The following is a 14116-nucleotide window of genomic DNA, read 5'->3' as shown; positions in this document are numbered from 1 at the left end:
TTTATATCAGAGTGTATCTCTGACAGGAGGTGGTTTTCTGCCAAAGGCCAGTCATATTCTCTATCACAGAATATAATAGGTGGTAATGAGCTCTATTAAAGTGAGAACGGAATTAAATGTGGAACTTATGACTAAGAATAATGATAGATGATAGACTGAAATGAGCTAATTATAACAGGAGAGGGCCATGCTCAACGATAGAAGTCATTTCATTTACATTTTTGGTTGTGTGGCCAAAAAGTAATTTTCCCCTGAAATGAGTTAAAATGACAACAGCAGACACAATATAATGACGAAGCTGTCAGACAGATTGAATGAGGAAAATACTCCACATCTCTCTCGGTTTACCAGCTTGTTAGACAGTAATTCACTGCGCTCTGCGTGAATCAGTTGTTGGTCGATACTCTAAAGCATGCTGAGATTAACCTTTAATTAACACTCAAGCATCCTTTTACATCCAGACACAGATCCGGACTCATGTTGAGGTGTTAAGAGGGCTTTTGTAACTGAGGAGAGCTCTTTGTTAACATTTCCTCACCTCATAAATAGTTTGCAACAGCTGTAAGACATTAAAATATTACAGGGATTATACATAAAGCTCACTGGCAGGCTTCATGGTTTTACAGTGTTTTTTGGAAGTTTTTAGTATTGGGCAACAATGCATTACTAAGGGAAGGGGGGTAGAAAAGGGAGCGGAGTTAGATCTTGTTTTTTTTTGCTGAGTGGTGTCACTTGTGGGTCAGTGTTTGTTGGGACTGACCTGAAAATTTAAAAAAAATACTTGTGATGTGGAGTTAGAGAGAGTTGACTGAACCTCTGTAGCCCATTCCTCTTATTTGCTTGACACCAGGTGCTCAAGGCAACATTAGCACTCATGGTTTTCTACACAATCATTTATTTGTGGCAGCCTGCCATGATTAAAACATCTGCTGCCAGATAGAGCTGGACCGATAATTAGGAGCATTGTTGAAAAATGTATAGCATTTGATTATGCAGAGCGTACTCTGGGTACAGACTGAGCAGAAGAACATCAGACGCCATGACAATGAAACTTAACTGTTCATTCTGCTGGGCCTAAAAGTTTGCTTTCACCCACAACAGCTGCTCCTCTTGTCCATTGACATGATCGATCAGATCAGGTCTGTACGGATCAAGAGATCAATGAATCACCCCGTGAGTCACAAACTGTTGCTGAGGAAAAAAGAACTCATAGAGAGCTCAGTTATGTGCTGCGTTCACAGACTTGCAAAAACCTCCAAATTTAGAGAGGGGACACTGATTGAAACAAAGGGACACACATTTAAAAGAAAAGTCTGAGTATAGTGCATTCGCAAGGTAGAGGTACAGGAACACCACTCTGACAGACAAACTGCATGCAGAATTGCATGATCACAGTTTATGGACTTTTATTCATTTTAGAAAGGACAAAAAAATCGTTCACTGTCTTCAAAGCAAATGTAACAAGCAATGTGAGTCTTGTAGTAGTCAGAACTACAATATTTTTACTTTCAAATGTAGTGGAGTCAAAGTAATATGTCACAAAAACCCTGCAAAAACTGTACTTGAGTACTTACTGTCCACCATTAAATTTACCCTTCAGCAGTCTGTGTATTTCTCACACATAGACAAAACTTGGTTATACTGAGGTGTCTGACAGCCAGATTGATACTTTGTTAGTTTGTAATTAATATAGTGGAGAGCAAAGAGAGCGCAGCACAAAAGGGCTCCTCCGGTGTTGATGCAGTTCTCTCTGGTATTGGACCCGAACAATCATGTCAGTGAAGGTCTGAGATTCATTAATGCCCTTTTAACACTCCCGTCTGTCCGCACAGTCTCTGACCTAGTGTTGCAATTTATGACTCTGTCACAGTGTCTCTGTTTCTGCATGCCAAACTCTCTCTCTGTCTGCCTCCCCTCTCTGCTGTCTTTTCTTTCGCCCTTTTGTCTCATAGGCAGGCAGATGAACAGCTTGTTGGCACTGTGAATGCATCCAGGCTGAGGTCTTTAGCACTGCTGGTCAAACAACTGAAATGAAACCTTTTTTTTTGGGGTCAATTCCATTTTGTCCTATTTGTTTTTCAAGAGAAATGGTGATGGGGTATTTTAAAGTGAAAAGATTTGAACATCTTTGTATGTATGTGTTACATCAGAACTTATCTATGTCCATTCGTAAATCCATCACATCCCTGATGAGATTTTGTTCAGAGTCAGAGTGATAGTGCATTCCTGCGCTGTGCTCTGGTTTTTATCACACAGATTGTGAGAAGGGACTGTAATTAACGGCCAGAACAAGCTGACATATTTATAACAGTTCGGCTGTGTGGGGGACGGCATCAGTCATGGGGTAAAGTGTTTACTGCTGCTGTGTTTTTAATGAATTTGGACATTTACAGGACGAATGCATCAATTTTACATGTTGTTTTGGCCACAGGAGGCAGAAAAGTAATCGAGCTTTTGTGACTGAGCTCAGTCTGGATTTAAAGAACTTATTTATCTGAGAAGAAAAAGTGACCCATTTCAATTGAACCTCCAAATTTACAGCTTTTTCTTTTTTTTTGCATGTAACCAGCTATTTAATTGTGACTTCTGTCAGGAGCATTTGGTGTTTTCTTAAAGCCTGCCGTGGATAATGCATGCCCGCTGTGATGATATTGTTTGCTTTTTGTTGGAGGACAGCACTCCAGTGGGGCTAATGTTTGTGGTTTTCAAAGAAGGGGTGAAACAGATGGCTTTTGGCCATTTTTTGGCTTCTATGTTTTTGACTTTATTTGAGGCTGAAGAAAAGTTCATGGGGAATACTGATGAAAGCCCGAATTGTATTGCCACTCCAATGCTATTTTTCCAGTTAATTACATTTGGTTGAACGATTGGGAATTTATGTGTGCTGATTCCGCCAATTCACAGCATTATAATTGCCTCCTTATCTGTCACCAGCAGCCTGCACTGTGAATCTGTGTGAGCGTCATGCTCATATGATTACAGGCTTTCACAAAAACATAAATGCTAAAAAACACTTTTAATGATAATATTTTGATTAGATTCTCCACCACGTACAAAATGTTCATGAGATGCTCAGTGCAGCAGCTCCAGCACTCCCACAAACAAGAAGTGATAGCTCATAGACAGATGGATTCTCTCGACGGGGGCCGATTTCGCTGAAGCTTGGCTGTAATTTTCCTCTCCACATGGTAAATCGACTGCATTTATATAGAGCTGTTGTCCCAAAAGCCCTTCACGTAGCCTCACATTCATCCAAAAATCCTGTCGAACACAAACCCCGCAATCACATGCTGACCTGCTTCCCCTACCTGCCTCACACACACACAAACAGTGTAATAGGTCAGAAAAATTGCATCTCTCTGTGGAAAGCCCCCCATCATGGATTCTCTCTTCTCTGCCACTGGCATTTTATTTCTGTCTCCGTCATGGTCATCCAGTACTCCACCTCTTCTCCTCCCCCTCTTCCTGCTTTTGTTTGCCAAGTACCCAGAGTTCCCCTCTGTCTTGCACATCTGTGTCATTCTCTAGTCTCCTCTTCCTCTCCCTCCTCCTTGACCCCCAGATCCCCCCACATGGCAGACTCCACTCTGACAGAAACAACCTGTATGCTTCCACTCAAGATCCACTTGGATTTTGTGTAAGTACTGCAAGTGAAGAAGTGATACTCCTCTTCACTGTAGTTTAATTTTACCCTTGAGAGGCCAGTTTTGGGTTTTTAAAGTAGTCAGTCAGTACGATTACATGATGTTAGAAAAAGTCAGACCAAAAGCTGCAGTTCCTTGAATGACCTCTTGAGGCTGGCTCCAGAAGTGAGTCAATCCCCACACACCCCAATGTTAAAAAGCCCAACTTTACAACAGCCAAAATGCTGAACTCAGATAGATTTTGTCCCCTTCAATATTTAAACATGTACATTTGTCTCACCCCTGATAGAAAGTAGCAGAGGACTTTTATTTTGAGAAAAAGTAAAGACATTTACATAAACTGATGCACAAATTGGTGCATAAAAAAATCAGCAGAATGCAGAGAATTAAGTGTTTGATATGTAATAGTTTATGACACTCATATTCATGTGTCCCCTCAGGGCATCTGAGGGGACATTGAGAGTACACATGAATATGAGTGTCATAGTGTACTCTCAATGTCCCCTCAGATGCCCTTGTACTAAACCATAAGAGAATAAAATGTATTGCCTTTAGTCTCATCGCCCATCTGATTTACCACTTTTACTATCTCTCCCAACATCCCTCTTGTTCAGTTACAGTTTCTGAATTTTTGTTCGCCTCACCTGGCCTCAGCTGCTGTCTGAATAATAATCACCCATCACTGTGGCCTTTGCACCCGCAAGCTTTTAAAATGATTTTACTTAGATTTAAAGTTGTCCCACAGGGATATTTACTTTCACAGCCAGTATGAAAAAATAGAGATATACACATAACTCCTGCTGGTATGAGGTCTTCTCCATTTTAGAGTCTTGCATCTCCAGATGGAAGTAACGTGAAGTGTAATTATAGAGGGTGTAATTAGTGTCATTTTTTTATTGCAAGTGCTAGCCATGTCATTAGCAATATGTGCGAATATAACCTGATCATGTAGTTTTCTCATGTGTGGGAAGTGATCACTTTCGTCTGCAAGTAAAAAACTTGCAAACTAAACTCAAGACATTCTCTTTTTAAAAATTTACGTTGTGTGTCTGGCAGGTCTGTCTCTCCTGTGTCTGGGCATTTAGAAATGTGGTAAACTTCTGAAGCTTCTCTTCAAGGCTGAGGCTTTAGAGCTGCAGTGGCAGACAGCTGGTAGCCATGCCTGACTCAGGAGAAATTAAGATTTAAAAGCTCTCTCTTTGCGGCAGTCCTGTCAAACGTTGACAGCTGACACATGCAGCTTTAAACTGAATCTGTAAACTTGTAGTACTTGTTGGATACAAGCTGGCAAATGTGTTGAAATAACTGTCAAAGCAGAGCTAACTAGACAGCTTACTTTTACATATTGTAGTGCTTTAAAAGCTATAATTGCTCACCTTGTTACTACCCACTACACTTTCACATTTTTTGATTAATAATTAATAAGTAGATGAAAATTTGAATTGTGACTGCTGCAAAGTTGACCTAGAAACAGAAGTAGTTAGAGGTACAAAGAGAATCGGAGACATACAGGATATAGAAGAAACAGCGATTGTGTTTCAGAGCTGATCTGGTTTGCAACTGTAACCTTTCAGTCACCTGTTAGCTAAAAGATAAAGCCACTATGGCTCCATTCCAAGTGAGGATAATATATATAGAACATAAAGCCTTATTAACAGCATTTTTTGTATAACATAATAATAGATCATAAGACACATTATGAGAACATAATGCAGCAAATGACTAAGTAATGCAAGATGAATCACTTGTAGCAAAGAACTTACAGAAAATGATCACCCTTTGCCATAACCACAACTCTAAGGAGCTTTTCTAGCAATTTTTGGGGTTTTCTGCCCCTCAACTTTACTGTTTTCATTCTCTCACTGCTCTTATCAGCATTAATTCCATCAGTTTGCTGTTTTAAGCTCAAAAGCTAAAAAAAACCAAATTTTGTGTACAAACTTCACCACACAGCAGACAGACATAGTTAGTGATTTGCTTGTGAACATAGAATTTAACTGCTAAAAGACAGTTCCCCAAGGAGCTGGTGGAGACCAAAAGCAGAGCTAAAAGTAGAGCAAATTCAACTGAAATTCTCCAGGTGGCCAGAAGGATGACTCCAAATAAATGCTGATATTCTTAGCCATATCATTTTAATAATATGGGATATTGTGCCTATGATGAAACCAAAGTTCTTGTATGTGTACACATACCTGGCCAATCAAGCAGATTCTGATGTTAAAAGTTAATGCAGCTTTGAAAAAAATAAAAAATAGCTTGACATTAGAATATTCTCACCGCCCACTGTTTCTTTCATTTAAACTATGCAGAAAAACTGCCTCTTTAATATTTAATTGTCACTGACCCTCTGTGTAAAAGAGGGTCCTTCATAAGCACAACTAAAGAAAAACAGTTTAAAAAAAGGTACTCTCAAAAGTCTTTATTAGTCTGTGCCACTGAAGAGCTTTGTCACCCACAATAACCTAAATGCTGCCTTCAACCCTAAGAAGAAAATGTATTGTTGGGTATAACAGTGGAACATGGAAATTTTAGTAGTTAATAGTTAATAGTTGAAAAACACAAGCTATTTAGCTTATGGTGCTTCACAAACTTTTATTAGTATAGTATAAATGAGTTACTGCACGGACCATGAATACAATATTACTACTTTGATAATAACTTATTAGTAGAGACACTGACCATTTTCTCAGACTGAGCAGTCAGTACATGATTTTGTTCGATTTGTTGTTGTACAGAACTACTGTTTGTCACAATATGTTCAGACACTGACATTTCACAACAGTCTTGCCAATAGTATGACTCAACAGTTTGTTTTCTCTTTTCTAACATTGGACCAGCAGAGAGATGCTCTCATATGCTGACAAGGATCTGTAGTGATGCCGTAATGTGACCTGCACAGGTCAGTGTTTCTGTCACAACAGCATCCTCTCCTGGTTGTTTTGTCATATGAGGACACCATGGTAGCCTTTTATGGATGCCTCCTCTACAAGGTCATTCATTTTCCTGTCAGAAAGCTCTACAGATAAGATGGATAACTGGCAGTCTCTCTGTCTGTCTGCCAAAGAGCTATTACTGCAGGAGGGTGGAACAACTGAGAAGTTTGTGAAATCAATTCCAGTCCATCTTTAATTTCAAATCTTAGGCATGTCTAATTTCAACATTAAAGGTCCCGTATTGTAAAAAGTCACATTTTCCATGTCTTAATAATAAACATATAGATGCTATATAAATATTGCCAAAGTATCAAAACCCTCAATCTACAAAGAAATGCCCACAATCTGAATTTTGGACACTGTGCCTTTCAACGAGCTGTAAGGACTTCTGTGAAGTTGTGATGTCACAAGTTTCAGACACAGACAGACTCATGCACTGTTGTTTTGTTTTCCTACAAAAAATAAAGTACCAAAATTCTTGCACATCTGAAGTTATCATGAGCCAGTAATGTGTGTATAATCCATATATTGGGAAGGCTGCAATCACCTGACCAATGTGCTGTCTCATCAGGTTAGTGGTAGGGGTGGTAGGACTTTCACTTGGGCCTTTGCCCCGGAGATAAGTGTTTAGAACCATTTGAACTTAACATTATTTTAAGGTACGTCTTCAGGTACGTGTTTCCTTTCCTAAACCTGAGCACAATAACTTTACATTTAGTATATAAATGTATCTATATATACACATGCATATTGGCTGCAACTTAGATAGTGTCGGTTTTTTATTGGTTTAAATGGTGCAAGGACAATGTCAGCAGCAAAATGCAAGTAAAATTTATTTTATGTTAAGAAATTCTTGTCAGTTATCCGTGGATTTTTCAATTTGAGTGCCGCCTTCAGCATTAGACATAACGATGTGATCCATTATTCCTCAAAAAATATTGGTAGTGCAGCTTTAAGTGTAAGTCTGTGATCTTCTGATGCCCAGAGACATATTAGCACTCTTCATGTAAAACAAATGTTCCTCATTCCTCAGCCCTCACTATAGCTGCTAGCAGGAAAGTGTTTAGTCGACTAAATACACAGCCAAAATGTATTTAAAAAATATATGAACATATGAAACATGATTACATCGACCTTCCAGTACAGTCAACTGAATTTTTAGTTTCACATATTGGTTAATTTAGGAAATAAAATGCTGAATGACAAGTATTAGGATTTTATTTTGAAAGTTGCTTTTGAAAGCTGGAAACCTGAAAAAAAAGTTTTTAAAAAATGATATTTCTGTAAAACATTTGTAAATATATAATTAAAGACATTATAGATTATAATTAATTATGATATAAAGTTTACGGGACATTATTCCTGTCTTTAAAAATGTCAAAATCTATTAATTTCTTTCAATTGCCATAAGAGGTTTCTCTGCCTCTTCTCCCTACATTTTCAAAAAGAAAACCAATACGCTTTAAGGTTCTAAGATTTAAATATTTGTGAGGGTGTCTGAAATCAGCACAAAAATGTGATGTGAGTTCAGGTTTCAAAGGTCTAACTTGTTCTCAATAAACTTCATAAAAATTACTGAAATTGACACCAATGTAAAAACAATACATTAAAAAAATCAATGCAGAGAATATTATTAATGAATGAAAATGAACAGTATTTATTTAATGCTCTTAATATTACAGCAAAAGGTTTGCTGTAATTTACTTCTCAGTGGAAACACAAAAGCAGCATGTCACCATCTTCCAGAGACCACAGAAGAAGGAACCTACTCCTGTCACTTCCTCCTCCTGTAGTTCTTCCAGCTCATCATCCATGTACACAATAACATTGCTCTCCAGTCTGAGAGCATGTGTGTCCTGAATCACTTTTGGAGAAGACTCTCTGGTTTCCAGTTTGGCTGAAGATGTGTCCTCACTACCATCGGGTGGGCTTACAGTGGTGGCCACCTTCTCAAGAGAGACCAGTGGAGAAGCCTCCCTTTCCTCAGTAGGTCCTTCCTCTTCCAGCTGAAGGTGAGCCTGGCTGGATGCATCAGACTGCACTTCCAAGTCCATATCTTGGACAGCAGAGTCCTGAACCAGGGATTCCTCTGTCTTGTCCTCAGTCACATCATTTGGCAAAGTGTCAGTATTTTGGAGTTCCTTTTCCAGCTCCTCCGTGGAAGCGACCTCTGGAGGAGCCCCGCTCTCCTCCAGAAGTCCCTCTTCCAGCAAAATGTGAGCCTGGCTGGATGCATCACATTGCACTTCAAAGTCCATATCTTGGACAGCAGAGTCCTGAACCAGGGATTCCTCTGTCTTGTCCTCGGTCACATCATTTGGCAAAGTGTCACAATCTTCATTCAGATAAACTCCTGGAGAAGCCCCGCTCTCCTCCAGAAGTCCGTCTTTTAGCTGAAGGTGATCCTGGCTGGATGTATTATTCTGCACTTCGTGGTCCATATTCTGGACAGCAGAGTACTGAGCCAGGGTTGCCTCTGTATTGTCTTCAGTCACATCATTTGACGTAGTGTCAATCTCTTCATCCAAAGTGACCTCTGGAGAAACCTCACTCTCCTCCAGAAGTCCGTCTTCCAGCTGACGGTGAGCCTGGCTGAATGCATCAGACTGAACTTCATAGCCCATGTCTTGGATAGCAAAAATGGTGCCTTCTTTGGCAGTGTGATAGCTGTCATCATAGTCCATTAGATGAAAAGACTTGGAGGACTTGTCAAACCTCTCATAGATGGCTTTGACCATGTACCGGGCGTACATGGTGCAGAGGCGAAGCAGAAGCGTTTTGGACATGTTTCCAGCCAGAGAGAGGCAGGGAGCTGCTGAGTTAGTCAGTAGTTTACCAATCTCAGCACTGGCAGCTTCACGCTTGTTTTCGTGCTGTGGTTCCTCGAGGAGGAACTTGAGAGCGATGTCTACTACCTTTGGTAACAAGGGTGCAGTACTCTGTTCAAGCTGCGAGATCTCTGCTGGTTTGGTGTCTCCTGCAGAGACCAGGCCGCCTTTGATCTCAATGCCACTGAAGATTTTCAGCAGCTTCTTGTTCAGGGATTGAAGGAAGGTTTGTACGTCTTCCTCTGCTGCTGTGTGTATGAGTGAGACAAACATCTGAAGGCCTTCTAGTGTGACAATCCTGCCGAGCAGCTGTGAGAGACGCTTTTCTTTGTCCAGTTCTTCCAGGAGCTCTGCTTCCATCTGATGGAGACAGAAGTGTCTCGCTGTCGTCCAGGCCTGTCAACATCATATTTTAGTTAGTCTCACAGTAATGTAGCTAATTTCACATGATGCTGTACAGTTGGCATTTAAAAAGTCAAGTCTGTAGATAGATTACTTACTAGTTCAGCCATGAACAGATGATCAATTTCTGTCCTCTCAATTATTTCTTGAAACCTGCAAAAGTGAAAAAGTCCTTGTTTTTTAATCTTTTCAACTTAAATACATTGGTAAAATAGCTCTTATATACTGTGTTTTCTATAAGTGTATAAGTCAAGGATCAGTTTGACTTACTCCTCCAGGAAGCTTCTTCGTGTCAGCAGCCAGGTCTTCATGTGTCTGACAGTTAAATAGTCAGGAAGTTGATCCTGGTGCTTCATGAGCAGAAACTGTCTCAGCATCATTTTCTGCAACACAGATTGAGTACAGATACACTGTAAGAAATTTCTGTACAAATACAGTCAAATTCTGACAACAATATAAGGCCTGCTATGTTAAAACACTGTACATCTTAATGCTTTTTGCAGGCAAAAATAATGTAAAAATCAAACAGTCAAGTGTTAAGACAGTGAAACACAAATACAGGTGAATTACTTTACAGTGTTGACACAGTAAAATAATGGTAGGACACTTCAGCTTTCAGTAATTAACCATCATTTTATGAGAAAATTTGTTACAGTGAGGGCTCTCAGCTGCTCAAAGAAACACCGCACTATGCTACCAATGTTGGGAGTGACTAGTTACAGCATTACTTAATTTAATCAAAACACAAATGTAATTGTAATTGGTTACAGTTACAGAGAAAAATAGGTAATTATATAAGTTACTATTCAAAATGTTGGTTATTACAAAGGTGTTACATCTGAATGTAAATATTTATATATATATATATATAAGTGAAAAGCTTATATGATAACATTCATTCTGTTGCTTTAAATTTTTACATCTCTAATCTTGATTCAAGTCATATTTAAATGTTTGAGGAATGTTTGACAGTAAGCAGTGTTAAGTACTGTTGTGACATTAACCCTGCCTGGTTTAAATTGTGTTTTTAGGACTTTTCAGTTGTATAGTCCAATGTAAAACATTTGTTTAAAAAGTCAAGTTACACTAATTTGATCAAATAATCAAAATGGTTACATGTTTGCATTTTTAATAGGGTAGCTAGTAATCTATAACCCATAACCTTTCAAAAGTAACCTTTTTTAACACTGTATACAATTTAACTTAAATATAAACAGTACATTTTCACAGTCAAAGCTACTTACTTCTGCTAGGTAGCAGTGCCGCTCTTTTTCTGAGAAAGAGGACGGTCTCATCTTTCTGACTTGCTCAAAAATGAAGTGGGTGTCCATTTTGTCGAGTTTTGAACAAGACGAAAACAGTAAACAGGTTTGTAGAACGAGTGAACAAATATATGTCTCTCAGAGGGTCTGGATAGCCGAGTTTTCAGATACCAAATGAGGGAGAATCTTCAGATGCGGCTGTATTCAGAGCCTCTGTGGAATTTAGAACTAAGAATGTAGAATTGTGATGTCATCCTGAAGTTTGTCACAGAATCTAATATGCAAATGAGGGAAACAGAAAATCTAAATTAGCATGTTATTGTTTCTTTATGAAACTGAATATATGTTTTGGGCCAAAGAAACAATACTGACAGTTTACAGAATCCATATCTTTAATACCACACATCCCCAAGTGTCCACTGATTACATAGTCTTAAAACTTTGTCATTTTGTCATTTTCTCTTTTAAAATAAATGCGTTATGCCGTTCAGGTTATTATGTAATTATGTATATATATATATATATATATATATATATATATATATATATATATATATATATATATATATATATATATATATATATATATATATATATATATATATGTGGATTAAAAGTTTGAGAATATATGTGAAAGTTAGAGAATATATATAAACTGCATTTGACGTCATCAGAGACGTTTTTCGCGGTGATACAGACATTGTGGCAAGATGAGCAAGTCAGCAAAAAAGCTGATCTGAGCCTTTCCTACGAATAAAGATATCAATAACAGCCTTGCAAATGCATGTATGGGCCAAAATAATAAAAGTAGCCATACTCAACAGTACTACGCCACCGAACTTGAACAGGTTTTAATATATATATTCTCAGATTTTAATATATATTCTCAAACTTTCGATCCATAGATATATATATATATATTGTCATGTACCAACCTAAAAATGGCCATAATATGGGACCTTTTATTAAATAAATATCCCCATGTTGATTTTGATATATCAGCATCTGTGTCATAAATGAATAAGATAAGAGTAAAGAGAACCAGCATCCTTTGGAGCAACATATTGCTTGAGTGCACAAGCTGATGGAAAATCCCTGCCTACATGTTGGCATCCTTCTCAGCCTTCTCAGAGAAAATAAACTACGTTAAGGTGGAGGAGGGGAGATAAGCGACATCCTCTTTGAAGAATGTGGGAAACACTTGTGTGAACATGTGTGTGTGTGTGTGTGTGTGGCTGCCAGTCATTTGGTTTTGTTTATTCACTCTGCTTAATTTGATGAAAGTAATGATATGAAGGTCTCACAACTAATTTCACAGTGGCAATGATGGGTACACATGTTACCTGAAGCATTTTTTAGATGTAAAATTGAGTTACATCTGCTTGCTCCCTGTATGCCCACATCACACTCTTCAGCACCTGACATTCACTTTACTCTGCCTCTGCTCGCCATTGTTAAAAGGCTTTCTATTCATCTGTAGGCGAGTGAAAATATTACTTCAATCTGCTTCAGTGACCTCAGTCATAGTTGAAGGAGCTCTGAATATGAGTGGAGAAAGAATACCCAAGGAGAAAGAAGTTACTTTATCCATGTAAAAGCTGATTTTATTTTTAATATTTCATAATCTTTCTGAGGAACAGTTAGGCGATACTGAATGTTCTTGGTGTGTGACATAGATGGCAAGCTCTCACAGTTAAGTTGTTTTATTGTCGTCAACTTTGTTCATATTAATAATAATTTTTGTCATTCACAGCCTCACAAACCTCTTGCTTGACCTCTGATCTTAACTAGTAGTAGTATCCATTCTGTTTCTTGGCGTCCTTCTGGTCTGCATAATTGTCATCTGCAATGGACACAGAACAAACAATTCCCTCGGAGCTTTGTGTTCTCATTTATCTCTGCTTTAGTTGTCTTTGTGCAGATGGTGAACACGGGGGGCGGCATGGCTTGAAAAGCCAAGAACTCAATGATCTTCAAAGCAGAGCAGGAGGTCGGGGCTTTTATCATGAAGGCTGAGTGGTCTTTGCAGATGAAGAGTCTGAAATTAATTCAGAAATGGAGATTTTTTTGACTGATATACTTCATATATCCAAAGCTTGTTCAGAAATACTAAAGTGGTCCCCCCTCCCCGTGAAGTCTGATTTGCCAACAACTCAGTGTGTCCAGTTTGCTGGGTCTTAAGCCTGATCTATGGTAGGGTGCTCAACATGTTTGATGAGTGTCACGTGTCAGAAATCAAATGGTCACGTGTAGTTTTCAATTCATGCTTCGGCAAAAGGTTTTAAGTCTTCTCCATGGTAACCAGAGATGCCCTGTATTTTTTATGGCTTCTGTTGCATTTAGTTCAGTTAATTGTTAGTTTCCTCTTCACATCAATCGATTATTGATAGACAATCCAAGTTTTCAGATGTTCAGGAAGCCAATGTGCATTTCTCTTCCCATTTACAAAAATCTTTCTCACCCTGTTATTCTCGCCATCTGCCTGTAGAAACCTCAACTGATTTTCAATTAATTTGGTTTGTCTGCATAGAAAGACAGATGGTGCAGCAGAAAGATACAAAAGGACACCTGATTATGTCCCTTTCTAATTTCTTAGATTAGAATTTAAATGCAGGACACATTATTGGTTGGGCATTGATATAGAGTCGGAAAAGACCTATTTCTTATGCTGTTTTTATTATTTCATCTTCAATGTGTTTAAATTAACAAAAAAGTTTGTAGTGTCAAGAAATCAGAAGTTCAGAATGTTTTTCTTTTAAATCTGTCTGTTCTTACAAAACCTACTCTGCACTTATCTGTGCTGCTGACGATGATGAGGCAGACCTGAAATAAAGTAGAGGTTGTTAAAGGCTGTTTAAATCGGTTTAGACAGTGCTGACAATTCATCTACTCTCCTTCATCTTCTATTTCCTCTCATCTACATTTATCTTGACAACCTAACAGGCCAGTGGATGACAGCGTGACAGTGTGCCAACTGAGCCGTTACCCAACTGCCACGCTGTCAACCAGTGTGTAACACCTTCAAACACCTTGATTTACTTTTCTCC

The 14116-nt window shown here is 38.6% G+C and overlaps 2 protein-coding genes across 3 annotated transcripts in view; one reads left to right on the top strand and one right to left on the bottom strand.

Moving 5' to 3' along the window:
- The window catches only part of LOC121960505 (receptor activity-modifying protein 3), a 59708-nt gene that overhangs the window by 27548 nt on the left and 18044 nt on the right, over window positions 1–14116 (top strand). The gene's annotated exons all lie outside the window — the stretch shown is intronic.
- Window positions 4081–11138, bottom strand: LOC148186018 (uncharacterized). The gene is made up of 6 exons (XM_088072332.1): window positions 11052–11138; window positions 10078–10190; window positions 9906–9960; window positions 8714–9801; window positions 8347–8566; window positions 4081–4089 (listed from the first exon to the last, which is right to left on the bottom strand). Exons 1-6 carry the CDS (start codon window positions 11136–11138, stop codon window positions 4081–4083), a joined length of 1572 nt encoding a protein of 523 aa, XP_087928458.1.

The sequence above is a fragment of the Plectropomus leopardus genome, chromosome 21, assembly GCF_026936395.1.
Source record: "Plectropomus leopardus strain MGB_pleo_1.0 chromosome 21, ASM2693639v1, whole genome shotgun sequence".
Classification (NCBI taxonomy): domain Eukaryota; kingdom Metazoa; phylum Chordata; class Actinopteri; order Perciformes; family Serranidae; genus Plectropomus; species Plectropomus leopardus.
Note: the sequence above shows the minus strand (reverse complement) of the source record. Positions and strands in the feature narration are given on the sequence as shown.

Bases quoted from the DNA above. Each gene is read 5' to 3' on its own strand.
- LOC148186018 (XM_088072332.1), bottom strand. From the start codon at position 11,138: ATGGACACCCACTTCATTTTTGAGCAAGTCAGAAAGATGAGACCGTCC. The intron at 9,802-9,905 runs GTAAGTAATCTA...TGATGTTGACAG, and splicing joins ATCTGTTCATGGCTGAACTA to GCCTGGACGACAGCGAGACA. The intron at 8,567-8,713 runs CCAAAATACTGA...AGAGGAAGGACC, and splicing joins GAGGAGCTGGAAAAGGAACT to TACTGAGGAAAGGGAGGCTT.